At 48.2% G+C, this 15,578-nt stretch overlaps 3 protein-coding genes across 3 annotated transcripts; 1 reads left to right on the top strand and 2 right to left on the bottom strand.

Annotated features, from left to right (window-relative positions):
- The first annotated feature begins 949 nt into the window (after nt 1-949).
- Nucleotides 950-1,905, top strand: LOC100275251 (uncharacterized). The gene has a single exon (NM_001374283.1). It carries the CDS (start codon nt 1,106-1,108, stop codon nt 1,634-1,636), a length of 531 nt encoding a protein of 176 aa, NP_001361212.1. The 5' UTR covers nt 950-1,105; the 3' UTR covers nt 1,637-1,905.
- A 137-nt stretch (nt 1,906-2,042) lies between these two features.
- Nucleotides 2,043-11,217, bottom strand: LOC100272804 (uncharacterized). Its single transcript, NM_001147257.1, has 6 exons — nt 11,045-11,217; nt 10,833-10,931; nt 6,420-6,464; nt 6,266-6,329; nt 5,969-6,175; nt 2,043-2,420 (listed from the first exon to the last, which is right to left on the bottom strand). Exons 1-6 carry the CDS (start codon nt 11,074-11,076, stop codon nt 2,250-2,252), a joined length of 618 nt encoding a protein of 205 aa, NP_001140729.1. The 5' UTR covers nt 11,077-11,217; the 3' UTR covers nt 2,043-2,249.
- A 720-nt stretch (nt 11,218-11,937) lies between these two features.
- LOC103640777 (protein FAR1-RELATED SEQUENCE 5-like) lies at nt 11,938-15,018 on the bottom strand. Its single transcript, XM_008664261.4, has 5 exons — nt 14,631-15,018; nt 14,393-14,477; nt 12,491-14,309; nt 12,351-12,412; nt 11,938-12,275 (listed from the first exon to the last, which is right to left on the bottom strand). The coding sequence occupies exons 1-5, from the start codon at nt 14,666-14,668 to the stop codon at nt 12,060-12,062; spliced, it is 2,220 nt and encodes a 739-aa protein (XP_008662483.1). The 5' UTR covers nt 14,669-15,018; the 3' UTR covers nt 11,938-12,059.
- Between the last annotated feature and the right edge of the window lie 560 nt (nt 15,019-15,578).

Genomic DNA, 15,578 nt, shown 5'->3' with positions numbered 1-15,578 from the left:
TGTAGGAACATACCACAAAAAGTTTGGGAGACAAAATAAAAAAAAATAAAAATGTACTTTGCCGAGTGTCTAGAGATGACACTCGGCAAAGAGTTCTTTGCCGAGTGCTAGATGTGTGACACTCGGCAAAGAAGCCTCTTTGCCGAGTGCCAGCAGTTGGCTCTCGGCAAAGACTGACGATCGTCAGCTTTGAGACGGCCGTTGACGGCCTTTTGCCGAGAGGCCCCTTTGCCGAGTGTTTGACTCTCGGCAAACTAGTCTTATCACAGAACGATTATAATCTTAGACTACCAAGGGCTAATGAAGATTACCTGTGCACCCGCCATCGTCGAAGGAAGCTAGCAAGAGGACACAGAAGATGACATGGGAGCCTCGGATGAAACATGAAAGTGACTAAGTGATATGGAGATACCCAATCTGTTGAGTACTAGCTCCATGTCCATGGCAGATCAAGTGAATAGTAAATCCAGATTTACCTTTTATTATATTGTGAAAATCTAGGAAACTTCATCTTCTCGGTTTTTTTCAGCGGGGCACTGTTCCAGTGTTTTGAGAATTTGCCGGGCAGTAGGGTTCTTTCGACGAAACTACTTGCCGCTGGCGCTGACGAAATCGTTAATATCCGAGTCCCAAAGGCGAAAACGATTGGAGGAGGGACGCGGGGGACACAGTCAGGCGCGTGCTGACGTGGATCCAATAATTCGCGTGGGCCCTACGTCCCCCACCTCGAGCCGATCCCCGCGAGGCCTTGGGTCCGGCAAGCCGTTTCTGGTTCACTAGCCCCCAAAATTCCATTCGTGTCCTCATCCCACTCAAAAATTCACACGGGACTCCACCCACCTTCCAAACAGCCCCACGCTGCATGACACGCGGGCCATCCCGTGCCGTTCAGCGGTGTTTTTGGAGGGCGCTATATACCACACCCGTGCAAAAAGGATCTTGAGAAATTCTCCTCCTCCTCACCTCCTCCCACTCCCTCTTCTGCAGTCTGCACCACACCACCGTTCCAGCGAGCGGAAGCGGAGTCCTGGTCGACTTCTCCGGCCAGCTCGAGGCGCCCTCGCCGCTTCACTCGACCGCCCCCCCCTCCCCCACCGCTTCTGCTATGCCGCCGGCGCCAGCCGCCGTCGCGCCGGAGCCGCAGAAGCTTTCGCTGACGCCGACGCCGCCGACGCAGCAGTGCCGCCGGCCGCGCTCGCCGCTCGCCAACGGCTTGGCCGCCGGCGACTTCGAGCTGCGGCACTGGCGCACGCCCAAGAAGCGCGCGGCGCCGCAGTGGGCGCCACCGCCGGTGATCGAGATACCCAACGGCGGCGCCGGCAGCGACGGCGACGACAGCAACAGCAGCGGCGGCGGCGGGGGGCACGGGTACACCAGCCTCCGGGACATCCTGTCGTCGCCGGAGTACGCCGCGGCGGGCGGCTCGCCCGGGGCCTGCGGCGGCGGCGGGTGCGGCAGCTGCGGGGACATACACATGATCCGGCACCCGCTCGTGAAGCACGCGGCGTACGCGTACCTGCAGATGACGCCGTCCGCGAGGGAGGACCCCGGCCGCCGCGGCCGCCGCTGGCGCGGCTCCCTCTGCCGCATGCTGCTCGGCTGCCTCAGCTTCATCGGGGCGCTCTTCCGGCCTTGATGACTCGTCCGTCCGGACACACCCGTCCGTGCGTGCGCTTCGTGCTTGCGGTTTCTCTGTTCCTTCTTGTTCACTGCTCTTCCGGTTCTCGTGTGATCAGAATTTTTCTTATTAGGATGTTTCTCTTTACTTCGCGATGGTTTTATTAGGATTTGTGGACTTCCGCTTGAGCTGAAATTTGTGTAAATAATTTGCTAGGGTTAGGCAGAAATGAAAGTTCAGATCATACTAGAAGGAAGAGAAATGAGAAATGAATAATGATTACACTAGCAGCATATTATGAGTAGTTGGTAGCTTTGATTCTGTGACGATTTTTTCAGTCGTCATGAACTAATCATTGGTGCGATGAATAGGATAGCAATGATTTAAATGTGAAAACAAGAAAACGAAGCCGATCGCAACAAATCGACGCAATAAAAACTAACCATTTCCATCATATCAGATTTACTTGAACCGTACTAGGTACAAATCCATCCATCCGTTCTTCACAATGGTGAATGTATTGCTGGATTTTGCTATGTACTAACTCTTTTCCCCCCTCTGCCTTTGATTGATTCGTTCATTCATTCTATGTACAAACAATCATCCCTAAAATCGCTCTTAATAATTCCCTCTAGTAATGCTTGTCGTTGGGCGCACGCCGGGGCTTTGCACCGATGGCGCCACGCAGGGCCTCGGCTAGCACCGCGGCGTCCGGGTTGCTGTCGAAGAGGGGCTCCGGCGGCGGAGATGGTGGTCGGCGCTTGGTCGCGAAGGGGCTCCAGCCGGACTTCTTGCTCCTTTGCTGCGCACGCAACAAAACAAAAAACGGAAGAAAACGTTGTCAGTGTCTGTAGCGACTAGCGAGAAAAACCGTCTGCAGGGCCTCGCAATCAGTGCGCCGCGATTCGTGCACGTGGACGCACATGTCCATTTGGTGGCTACGAATACGATGCTGTTTGCCTTGATTACTGGCTGAGGTTTGTACCTGTACAGGTCGGCGCATACCGACCACGCAACAACCAGAAGACACGATGCCTGCTGATATCACACTGCGACTAAGTAGCGAACAGGTTGTTCAGGTCCTGAGCAAGTGAAAATACTTTTCGTGCTACAAGATGACAATACGTGGGTTTCAATTTCTATAGTTCCTGGTGATGCCCCAAAGACCATGCCAGGTCAGAGCAGAAAGAAGTGAGCATTCGGTAGTTCATGGCCCATGCCTCATGGGAGCCCTGACAGGGATGAGACAAGGTCAGAGGTTCAGAGCTGGCCTGGCCAGGACTGGTTTGTGGAAGGGGCTGAGCGAGCTGTCAGATTGTGCTGGCCTTTCGGCTCTTGTGCAGACAAAGTGCCCACGTTCTCCGCTTGGGCTGCTATACTGGAGCTGAGCCGGTTGGGCGTCACTGTCCGGCGGGCCAGGATTGAATTGGAGCAGCGAGAGGCTGACAATGCCAGGGGCCGCATGGGCGGGCGACAAGCAGCCATGGCCCTCAGTCTGAGGTCGGGGAGAGGGGGCAGGCAAACCCCTGGCAGTCGGCAGGCACTGGGCACGGGCGGATTGGATAATGCTGCTGTCTGCTTGTCAGAGTGGGGCTGTGAGAAGGAAACAAAGCGGGGACTGAGTTGGCAGGGTTGGGGCCTTGGGGTGCTGGGCTGTCAGTGTTAGCTACAGTTTGTTTGATGCCAGTTAAGTTTCTTCAGATATGCCAAACAGGAGTGTCATGGTATGTCCAAAACAAAAGGTTGGACACGAATGAGTGGGAGCCCGTCGGTGAGATTTCCTTGATAAAAGCATAAATCAAGCACAGACTTCTTTGGACTAGCTACAGAAATCGAGCATGATTTTTCTCGTGATCAGCACAAGCAGCTAATCACTGATAAATTATATAACTACAAGTAAAATACCAGTTTCTTTTTGGACTTTGCGTTAGACTGTGTGTTAGACACTGTGTGGCCTGGCACCACTGTTGGGCCGCCGACACATTAGGGTTAGAGTTGTGAGTCTATATATTGTACCACATTCCCTATCAATATAACAAGCATTTCATTATTCTACATGGTATCACACAGTTAGGGCTTCCTCCCACCCCACAGCCGCCACCTCCTCCCTACCTAGGTCCAGCCGCCTCCGGCTTCCACGCCCCCGCCCCCGGGAGGCTCATCCATCCCTCCCGGGGCGGCCCTTCTCCCCAGCCACCAGCCCCACCTCTCATCCCCATCCAGTGCCGGAGCTACCCCAGCCGAGCACCCATGTTGACGTCCCCATGGAGCTCCGCCGCCTTGCTGAGGTCCAGCCACAACCGTTCAGGAAACCGCCACCCCGGGAGACTCATCCTTTCTTCCTGGGGGTGGCTCCCGTCCCAGCCGTCGGCCACCCCTCTGCCCTAGCCCCCTGCTCCCGTCCATGGCGCACGACGCCCATCTCCCGCGCGGCCACCTCTCTCCCGTTCGGGCCGCGTGCGAGTTCCATGACGGGCGGCCTCCCTCCCCTTCTGTCGGCTGCCCTCTCCCCTCCCCGAGCCGTCGGCCCCTGCGCCCCATCCAACGCACTCGCCGTCGACGCCCCCATCCGCCGCGCACGCGGGTCCAGCGGCCGGCCCAGATCCACCGCCGGTGGCCCTCCCCTTCTCAGGCTGCCAGCGCCGCCACCTCCTTGGCCGCGGGCGCGGCCTTCCTCCCCCATCTCCCTGCTCGGCATGACAACCCCTCCCCGCCGGCAACCCTGCACCCTCTCCTTCCGCTACCGACCGGCCAGCCAACCGCTCCTGTTCTATGCAGCCCCATCGTCGCGTTGTCCACCTCGTCCCTGACTACGTCGATGCCCAGCAGTGCCTCTTATCTTCAAGCTTCTCTCGCTGCCGGCGTCAAACTCCCATGCCAGGTCCGGCATAGGCCCCTGCCCGGCTGCACCTGCCTTGCCGCACGCCTCCCTCCCTCGTCGACTTCGTTGGTTCCGTTGCTGCCGCGACCTTCCCGACCGGATCTACGTTGGTGCGGCCATCCCGGCTAGGTCCGCCACCCCTTTGGCTAGATCGCTGTCTTTATGGCTGGATCCGTCGTTGTCGTGGCTTTCCCGACCGGATCCGCCGATACCCCTTCTTTTCTGCCGCGAGCACGACCACCTTGACCGGCGTAGATGAGTGCGCTGTCACCGGCCTCCCTGGCGAGGCTCCTCGACGACCGATCACCGAACGAAGCAAGAAGGCCCTAAGGTTGCTGCTGTTCTTTTGTTGTGTCGGTCTGCCGACCGTTGACGCTCGAACGTCGACCCCTCCCGAAGAACAGGCTTCTGCTGCGTGTCTCCCGACCGCGACCACCTCGACTTCGGCTACCTCAGCATCTAGGGGCTATCGTTATCTTGGCACACACACTGGTCTCTGCTCCAGCCGCAACATTCGCACCCTCACGACGCTGCGACTGCGGGGGATTTCAACTCGTCGGCTCCTACCTTCATCTTCTACTCCAGTCTCATCGTGTGTGGTGCCCGTGTTGCGACTGCGGGGGAATGTTAGACTGTGTGTGTGGGCCGACACCACTGTTGGGCTGCCGGCCTATTAGGGTCAGGGTTGTGAGTCTATATATTGCCATCCCCTATCAATATATCAAGCCTTTCATTATTCTACACTTTGACTAACCTGTTATGTCTTCTGAATCTGATGGCCATTAAATACAGGGGTCTAGCAGGTTCAGGTCTTAGATTCATGTTCTCTTCTAGAGTTCTAGTTATGGTTGTCTGAACTACTTCCTCCGTCCTCAATCATGAGTCATTTCAACTTTTTTGGAGAGTCAAAGCATCTCAATTTCTTAAACTTGAGATGTTTTGACTCTACAAGAAAGTTGGAATGCCTTATAATTTGGAACATAGGGTGTATCTTTAAACGGTTGTATTTCCGTTATATAATCAATCATTAATGCAAATGAGGAATGCCTTGGTTCAGAAAAAAAATGCCAGTTTCTGACTGACATTTCGCCTATATAAATTTGATGGAACATTTCTTAATTGTACAGAATTTGATAAGTTAGAAACCCTAATGAATATACATGGGAAACCCTAACGAACATAGATGGAAAAGCTAATGAACAACGTTTTTTAATTGCACATGCATTGAATTTGAACTTTTACCAAGAAAATACAAATTTGTATGCATAAGAAATTTATGATCGATGGTTTTCAGGAAAACAATAACCAATAGAAGTATAGTGAAATATCAGGCGAACCAATTTAGTGATGAAATTCAACTGCATGCATAAATTTAGTCAAGAATGGAACATGTCATGTGGGACACGAGCAAACATTTAATACAGTGCATGCTATACTGAGTAGGTCATGGAAAAGTTGTCATTGCCTACCTCTGCATTGGATCCTTCAGGTTTCTCAGATACGACATAACGGAGGACATCCATGAAGAAGGCTGTTCCTTTATCCGCAAAATTCTTCATGTAGAAGGAAATTAACTGCCCAGATTTTGCCCTTAGATGGAACAATCTCTGCTCGATGTTCGGTTCATATTGCATAACTATGGGGCGAAGAAAGGTGTCATATACAACGTCACTTCCCTGCAGATGAATTAAGTTACAGGAGCCTTCATCCCAAAAACAAATGCATGATCCACTGCAAATACAAAATATGGGGGAACAAATATGTACCTTAGTTTTGGGGTACCACAGGTACACAAAGAAAGCTAGCTTCATTTCTGAATACATTGGCATCCTGGCGTGGATACAGCAGGACAGCTATGCATCAACAAGCAGTAGGCTTTAAACTATGAAATAATTAGCACGCAACAAGAATAGGACTGACCAAGAGATCACGCTCTCAACAGCTATCACCATGGCCACGATAATCCTGGAACACTCACAAACAAGACAATTTAGCCAGTTTGATAGTATTACTTGAACACAATCTGAACAAAGAACTAGTTTTTGTCCTAGGAAAGAATCTTAAACTTATAGAAGGTGGAGTACTAGCTGCGCATGTAAAACAAGAAACAAACATGACGTTGTATATTTCTAGTCATGTATCACTCACAAATCTGTTTTTTACTCTACTTCAGCATTTGTTTTGTTTCTTGTATTATAATGTTTTCAAGTCGTCCGATTAATCGCGATTAGTCATGATTAATTGTCCAAGTCACGTTAATTCAACAATCATGGAGTAAGGCTTCAAAAGTCCAGTGGATTCCGCAAAAATAAAGCATAAATCAAACTTCACAATCACTCTATTATTCTGTAATAAAGGATTCCAGGAAAAAAAGTTCCAACATAACCGTGACTGCTCACATGAATTCCAGAGGTCAAAGCTCTGCTGGGTCATTTAGTTAAAAAAAATCTCAGACAGGTAGGAGAGTTGCATATCTTAAAAAGGGAGAAAGAGAGGAAGAAGAGCCCCGCACAAGAACAACTCATGTACAACACAAAAGGATGGGATGAACAAGAGTTTGAGGATTACAAGAACAAAATCACCTAGTAACAATTATATAAATTCAAGCAAATAAAGCGATTCATGTTCCACTGGATCTTTCTTTAGTGGAAAAATGTTCTTATGTTCAATTTAATCTTTTTGACCATTAAGAACACACATCATGACCATTGACTATGAATACTAAATATGAATACCTCGTTCCACAAAAGACTGCCATGAACAAAGTCCCCTCTGCAAGTACATGGTCATGTTTTTTCACATTTAACTGGAATTTAACATCCTATTCCAAATGCAACGTTAAAGCATGCGGATGGTGGTTTATTCCAAAATCCAAATGCTATGTTAAAGCATGTGGATGATGGTTTAACCACCCCAACAGGTATACATTTGACAGAAATAACCAGCTTTGTAATAAACTATTTCCCTTAGTTGTTTCAAAAGAGTTCCAAACATCAAAAAGCAACTGCACACATTTGCAACTAGATGATAAACATTTTTTTTAGCCCAATCAACCTTTCACTGTATCAGAAATCCAAGTCATTCCAACTAATAGGGACAACATAATCCTTTTCCAACTCAAAGTAGATAATGCTGCTGATACCTACTGACTGGCATTGTACCAAAATCATCAATGACAAATATAGAAATGGGAAATACTTATAGGGCCAAGCACAATCATTGCATGCACAACAAACATGTGCACAAAGCAGCTCAGCTCCCACCTGTGGCTACAGTCACAAATACCAGCACACACATGAACTTTCATGATGAGCAATCATCTTGGCACGATGGTAGCTAGCATGCCCACCTGTTTACGTGGTTGAGGTTTTGTTTCAATGTTATATCTATGTTATGGAAGCTTCTTGTAAGCTTGCTCCACCATTCATCAAAAGAAACTTCTGAGGGATGGGGAAAAAGTCAGTAAGGCATATCTGGTTGCTATGCAGCTATGGGGCTTGTAATCTGCTAGTATAAGCCAGAAATGCCATATCTTTAAAAAAACACTCGGCCGCGCGCGGGGGGGGGGGGGGGGGGGGTCCGTATATTATATTAAGAAGAGACCGAAATATGGTCTCGGTCGAGAAAATGCCCAAACACTGCCCCCTCATCACTAGCGGGCCGTCACCTCCCACTCTGCAATGGCCCAACCGGAGGGTGGCAACCAGGACGTAACCCAGGGAGTTGATGGGGCACAACAAGAGAATTTTTTTAACCAAGCCCGAAATTCGCTCCCGAGGATTGAACCCGGGACTTGGAGGTGCTACTCGGAAGCCTTAACCATTACGCTAGAGACCCTTTCGTGAAATGCCATATCTTAAAGAGGAAAAAACTTCGTGTGTAGGGAAACCAACTCTGCAGTCCATATGAAGCTTCATATGATGGCTTCATGGTATAGTCAACGGTGGATTAGGTAAACCAACATCTGCGTCATTTCTTAGGGTGACTTTGAATTGGTCTCTCATTCTGATTGGTCAACGGACTAGATTAAAAAAATATGGTAGTCTAAAAACCTTCCATATTTTAGTTGGTCATGACCAAGCGTAGTCATGCTCATGTCTGATTACAGAGATAAAATAACATGTCAGGACACATTCATCTTGCAAAAAAAGACAACCTTCATACGTAAGAGATAGTGAGAAGTAACTAAACGAACAATCAAATTGGCATTATTAATAAGGTAAAGTATTTTATGAGCATGTAGTCTATTTCGTCGGAAAATATGTTGGCCATTCAATAGTCAAGTAAGGTGTGTACCTTGACAATAAAATAACACAGGTTCTAGTCTTGTAACGCATATATGTAGCTAATTCAATGGTTCTTTTCTGAATCACACATCCCATGTACCAAAAGTACAATATTTGAGATGCTGGATATAAAATGCACAATTGAACAATAATTAATTTGCTGAATGAATTTGAGTAGGTTACAATGGCATGCAATAATTTCCATAGTTTTTTTTCCTTTGAGGCTTTAACAAACAAGATAGAGAAAAGGAAAGAAGTGATTCAATTTTTATGTGATGCATTGCTATGAGTCAAAACTATGAAAAGGCAAATATGCTGATTGAATCCTCAAATTTAAATGAGGGTGTATAGGAAATGTAACTATCTGCATTCCTAGGGTAAGTGGCATTCAAATTACTTCTTATTGCCATGTCTTGTGATGTGTACAAACATACACCAAGTAATGGCTACCAATTCTATTTGATTTAAACAGTAAATGGAATCCGAGTTTTCATAGTAGGAAATTAAAAGGGCAAGATAGAGGTCATTTACATAACATAAATTAAGCATGCATCTGCATAATACAAGAAGCTGGGCAAATTTATAACCTTGCAAATAAAATTATGTGCAATTCTAGAAGATTGGCTGGAATCCCTTACGAGGCATGTGAGACAGAAGGAACCCTAAACCACAAGAGGCAAGCCAATTCTGGCAGTAAGAAATTTTGTCAAAACTTGAAATAGTCAATAGGCAAGACCACCACCATAATAATTAGTAACTACCAAATCAGATAGGGTGTAAAACCATGGTAAGTTATAACTAGTGGCAATAACGTTTAGATATTTTCCTGTGCTTGCCTCAGTCATTGATTGCACGCAAACCCTGATCCAATCCATAGTGTTGGTTATAACCGACAAAACCGCACAAAAGCAGATTCTCACAACTTGCAGTTTTCGTGGCAATTTTCAGGTGGCAGAAGGTACGAACCTGAAACTAGAACAGAGCTTGCCCGATTTTACCAATCCTAAAATAAATTAGAGCCGGCACTCATCATTGACAATAAGGGCAAAAGGCTGAGGAATGGGTAAGGACCCTCTGATTAACACTGCTTATTGGTGGAATGCAGGATTGAGGTGTCATGATCCAGTCGTCCACCTAACATCCAACTATTAACGCACCACGACCAAGCTTGCAACTGAAGAACTAAAGGGAGGCAGAAATAAAGCGGGCACAATCATTTCGCATGATCTTTTTGCCTGTAGAGAAACCTTTTCTTTTTTCGAAAAAAAACAGTTCCAGGTCATGTTATGTTATGTTATGTTAGGGATGGAAAAGGTTAAGGTGGGTGAGCTAAAGTCTGCATCAAGTAGTACAGTATTAAGCAAGCCCTGAATCTCACGCTACGTCCGAAAAAATAGTAAATAAAGGGGGAAAAAAAGCACGGCACGCCGCACGCATCACACAGTTGGTAATGGTAACACACCGGCCGCGCAGGCTGGTGAGCAGACGATACGGGAGCAACAAGAGCAAATCGGGTAGGCACGCGGGATGGTTCAAACAGAATCCTGGCGGCGATTACTCGCCCTCAGAGTCATGAATTGACTGAACCGTGGAGTTGGAGTTGGAGGAAGACGAGTCAGCGAGAACAGAACGGAAAGTTCAGAAGAAGCAACGCAAGATTCAGAGATTCAGCTATCATCTATTCGTCTATTTCATACCCTTTCACCGGTTACAGCTTCGCCTTTTGTACACCGGCGACGCCCTGACCCCACCGAACAGGCTAACGCTCCTGGTCCTGGCTAATCTCCAGGTGGGCGCAGCTGCTTCCCAACCGACAACACCCGAATCCGTTTAGCCACGAAGGAGCCGTTTGGAAGGCCGAAACGGTTCCGAATGTGAATTCACAGTGGTTCAAATTCCGTTAGGCAAATGATCTAGTGACTCCGATTCGCTATCCGGAACATTTCCGCAAGAATTTGGATCCCTACCAAACGAGGCCTATCCGAATGTGAATTTGGATCCCCGTCAAGGATAGTGAGCGATGCGAGGGAGGGGACACGGGGCTCACCAGTACTGGCACCAGAAGCGCAGCATGCGGGCGTCGTTGGGGCGCGCCTCGACCGTCTTGAAGCACTCGAACGCCGGCATGGCGTAGCCGAACAGGAGCCTGCACGCAGGCGACCGACGCGCGTCGGTTCCGGAATCAGCACGCCGCACGCGTCGCCAAAGTACGTACGTATGGCGAGAACCAAAACACCGCCGGCAGGGGGGGGAGCTTACAGGAGGATCCTGGAGAGGAGGTCGCCCAACATGTCGCCCGGCCCGGTCGGAGGTCCCCCGCCCTCGGTTCCTCCGAACCCAGAGCCCTGCGGGTTGCGGGGCGGGAATGGGGAAGTCGTCGGTCGATCAGTCGCGTGGGTGGCGGAATGCGGGCTGAGGCGTGCTGGGGTGAGTTGAGGAGGGAGGAGGCGGAGGAGGAGGAGGAGAAGCGGTTGCGTTGGCTTTTTAGCGAGGAGGGAAGGGAAGGAGAAGACGGCTGCGGTGCGACTGCGACCGAACTGGCGGCGAGATTTCAATCGAGGGGGGCGCTGGCGCAGGCAGTTGCAGTTGCCCAGTGGGGTTGGAGACCGTTTCAGCGGCGTGCCGCCCAGCCGCCCCAGCCCAGGTGGAAGAAAATTGCGTGCGCGCCTCGCGCACCAGGGACGGCGTGCGCACCCCCGCACATCGACGTCCGTTCGCGATCGGACCACCGGCCTCCCACGCTTGAGTTTCTGGCGCATCGACGCGCTTCCGCTCGGCTTGACCTCGGCTCCCAACCGTTCCGCTGCAGCGCGCGGCTCCGTTTCTGGCTCAGCAGCCGTCGCTGCTCCGTTTCTGGCTCAGCAGCTCGGCTTTTGCAGTTTCCCGAGCGATTCAGTTTCGTCAGAACACTCCGAAACAGTGACAAAGTTCCAACTTTGGGCTTCGATTAGAATTAGTAACCATCTTTTACTATTCCAACCAATTGAACCATGTTAAACCTTGACTTCCAGACCTTATTTATCATCAACAAAACCTGCTGCCCTACAAAGAAAATTGCTCACAAAATAATTGCAAACTTCCCTGAGCATCACTGTGGTCAGGCAGCCTAGACTTAGAATTTTCCTAAGTCTGGCGTCCAGGCTGTCCAGTGCTGACGAAATCACAGCCAAGATAAATTAATGTTGGGAAACCAAATATCCAAAATGATTACTTTCATGACAGCAAAATAAATTCATGTTTACAAAACATTATGGTTCATTTCATGAGAACATGTCTACATAGATTCATCAAAATGTAACTTCCTAACAGCAGCTTGCGTTGTATCATCTTGATCAACTCCCATTAAGAGACTTGTGTACCCTCCTGGTATGTATGGAGGAGCCATTGCAGAAGGATTTGCAAATAAATTGAACTGGGGCATTGTGACATTAGCATATCCACCTTGGACGAAAGGAGCATTCATGGTTGAAGATGCACCAACATTAAAATCCTGTATATAGTACAAGAAAGTGTTCAAAATTCATGGTTGTAATGGAATAAATCGTGAAAATAGCTAATGTCTTACAATTAGGTTTGCATCAGCATGTTCGTCTCTTGTTTCGATATCAACATGTTCCAAACCGTCACCTACAAATGCAATATATATGATAATACAATATTAGAAAAAAAATACACATGAGCAAAAGATATTGAACAGGTCCCTACCTTTCTTCCGGGCACCCTTCTTCTTCTTCCCTGGGTTCTTTTCAAGAACATTTTTAAAACGTGTTTGCTTTGGACCTTTTATGACTGGAGGGATTTTGAATGATATTACACCATTTAGTGGTTGTCGGACACATTCATTTGGAGTAGGGGGAATCTCATTGGATTTTTCATGCATCTCACTTAGATAAGTATCTGCTTCCAAGTTCAAGTCATACATGGCTTTCTGCAACTTATCAAGAAGTTCTTTTGATGACGAACACTTCAATGCAAGAGTTGTGGCCTGTCGAGATATAAGTGCTGCCTGTGTTTTCAAATCTCCCTCCTCGGTTCCTTGTTTTTTTTCAATATAAAATCCACTTTTAGCATACTTTGTCCATCTAGGCAGTATATATTGGGATGGCAAATTATATACTCCATTCATATTGTAGACTCTAAGAGCATGTTTGCATAATAAAAGTGGATTTCTGAAAGGATCCGTCTCATTTGATCTTAGATCAACTACAACTTTTTCACATTCTACAAGGAGTTCTGAAAGACCGAGTTTCCTACGAAATCTTTTCTTGAAGACATTGTTCATACCTTCGCTCCTTTGGGTCGAGTGAATGTCTGCTGTAAATGAGTCACGGTGTACCGCAGCCCACTTTGCCCTCAAATCATATAGGTTTGACATCCATTTGTTATCCTCAAGGTTGTATTTAGCCAACAATTCATGCCATTTCTGTGTGAAGTAAATCTCTTCTCGGTCTTCGTAGATACAACTTTTGAAATCTGCCCAAAACTTGTTACCTGACTTGTCCTCTACCTCGTCCTCTGTCGCTTTAATTATAGGACCAAGATGTTTGACAGCATTTTGGCCAATATGCCACAAACATAGGCGGTGAGCTGTGTTTGGGAATACATGAGCAATTGCTGCTGCCATTGCTGCGTCTTGATCTGTGAAAATTGTGCTTGGGTGCTTCCCGGACATTGCTGTTAGAAAGGTCTGAAATAGCCAAACAAATGATGGAATAGTCTCATTGAACATAAGTGCACACCCAAAAATTATTGTTTGCTTGTGATGATTGGTGCCAAGAATTGGAGCAAAAGGCATTTCAAACTTATTTGTTTGAAATGTGGTGTCAAAGGACACAGCATCACCAAAGCATTTGTAATCCATGATAGACTGACCATCTGCCCAAAAGAAATTTGCTATATGACCAGTTTCCTTGTCCACTTGAACTGCATAAAAAAATGTTGGGTCCTCGACTTGTTTATTTCTCAGATATTCAGATAATGTTTGTGCATCATTGGCTTCTAAGTACGGTGTGCGCTCGCGACCAATTTCATTATAGCAATCCATCTTAGTAAATGGTACTTTGTCTTCCCCTCCATAATGCTCCTTCATGAAACTGAAAACTTGGGATGGCTTCATTCCAGATCGTCGTGCCTGCCCAATTAATTTTCTATCTGCCTCTATAATCTCTCGTTGGGACCTCAACTTATGTGTCTTATTTGGACTGGCAAGATAATGGTTGTGATCTAGTATGACCTTTTGCACAGTCCATACATTCTCCTTGCTGATACTAAACTGGACATGAGCATCACAACCGGTCCTTGTAATGTCCTTTTGTGATGCCTCATTTTTCCGTTGTCCTTCGCCACTGCAAACAAAATATTTCTGACATAAACTATCATCTAATTTGCGGCGCGTTGTCCTGTACTTTCTAACACTGAACCCAACACATCCAGCATAGGTATTGTACATCTTATAAGCCTTTTCCTCACCATCAAAAGTCATTCCAACTTTAGGTGCCAGCAGTGCATATTTATCAACCACATTCTGCACAAATAATTATCAATTAAAGGTCTAACATAACAAAAAATATTAGATATAGTATGTGAAGTTTGTTACTTTTATTTTACCTCAGCTGGTACTTCAATCTCCACTGACCCAACATGCGGTATTTGTTGTTCCTCTTCTTCACGATCCCAAGAAGGAGCATTTAATCTAACATCAGGAAGTGATCGTGAGGTCTAATAATAAACCCTAAGACTTCAATGTATAATCGATCAACAGGACCTTGATCAGGGAGCAACAACATGGATCGATGACCAAGACATGAATGGTCACGATGAAGCGAGGAGCAGCCACAGAAGTTACCTGAGGATCGACGGTGACGGCGACAGAACAGCTGCCATGCCGCCTTTCCCGTCCGTGACGAAGCTGTCCAGGAAGCCCTATGGAGTCCGTCCAGGAGCCGATTCCGGGAACCGGACGGGAGCCGAGCCGTGCGCAGCAGAAGTGCATCGCGAGCGCGCGCGGTGCGATCGTCCGATCCCGGACGGACGTCGATGTGCGGGGGTGCGCACGCCGCTCTCTGTGCGCACCGCGCGCACAGGATTTTTTTCGGCCCAGGTTGGGTCGTGGCCTCGTGGGGAGGGGGAGTAGGCGACTAGTTCGACCACCGCGGTCCACGGCGACGAAGCGACCGACACGGCGGCTGCGCGGTGGGGTCCGGAGCGGTATCTCCCGTCAGCCTCGCGGCGGTCTGTTCTGCTCGCTACGTCGAGTTCGCTTCACGGCATCTGGTGGATGATTCGGTGGGGCCCGGCCACATATCGAGAGGAGAGAGAGGTGGGGGTAGCGTGTGGTGTGGGTGCGCGGGCAGGTTGCTTTACACTTCTGCGAATGAAAGAGGGGGGCAAAAGAGCCAAAGAGGGCAGGATACCCGTGTAGTGTTGCCCACAAACACAAAAAAAAAAACTCCACCGAAGCTTCATCTATCGGCAGCTGGAAACTGAAGCGGTGGCCCGCCATGTGCCCGGCGCGTCTCTGTCCGTTTTACCGGTTCGTCGGCGCGCCGCGAGAGGCGCGTGACCCACGTCACGCAGTGGGAGTGGAAACGGTACGCTACAGAGCAGAGACGACCTGGCTGGGTGCAAAATGGGTGGAGCTGCGAAGGCAATGTATGAACTTTGAATAACTGTTTTTTTTTCGCTACATAAATAATTATGCTATTTTACGGACAGAGAAAACTGGCTGATGGTATCTGGAATATGATATTCTAAGAAACTAGTTTCTAGTTTTTCTTAATACATAGTGACTACC

Source organism: Zea mays, chromosome 10, assembly GCF_902167145.1.
Source record: "Zea mays cultivar B73 chromosome 10, Zm-B73-REFERENCE-NAM-5.0, whole genome shotgun sequence".
Lineage (NCBI taxonomy): Eukaryota > Viridiplantae > Streptophyta > Magnoliopsida > Poales > Poaceae > Zea > Zea mays.
The sequence above is the reverse complement of the archived record's forward strand: the minus strand, read 5'-3'. Positions and strand labels throughout refer to the sequence as shown.

Bases quoted from the DNA above. Each gene is read 5' to 3' on its own strand.
- LOC103640777 (XM_008664261.4), bottom strand. From the start codon at position 14,668: ATGGCAGCTGTTCTGTCGCCGTCACCGTCGATCCTCAG. The intron at 14,310-14,392 runs GTAAAATAAAAG...TTATTTGTGCAG, and splicing joins AGATTGAAGTACCAGCTGAG to AATGTGGTTGATAAATATGC. The intron at 12,413-12,490 runs GTAGGGACCTGT...TTGCATTTGTAG, and splicing joins GAAGGGTGCCCGGAAGAAAG to GTGACGGTTTGGAACATGTT.
- LOC100272804 (NM_001147257.1), bottom strand. From the start codon at position 11,076: ATGTTGGGCGACCTCCTCTCCAGGATCCTCCT. The intron at 6,465-10,832 runs GTGAGCCCCGTG...TGAGTGTTCCAG, and splicing joins CGCTTCTGGTGCCAGTACTG to GATTATCGTGGCCATGGTGA. The intron at 6,176-6,265 runs GTACATATTTGT...ATTCATCTGCAG, and splicing joins TGTGGTACCCCAAAACTAAG to GGAAGTGACGTTGTATATGA.
- LOC100275251 (NM_001374283.1), top strand. From the start codon at position 1,106: ATGCCGCCGGCGCCAGCCGCCGTCGCGCCGGAGCCGCAGAAGCTTTCG.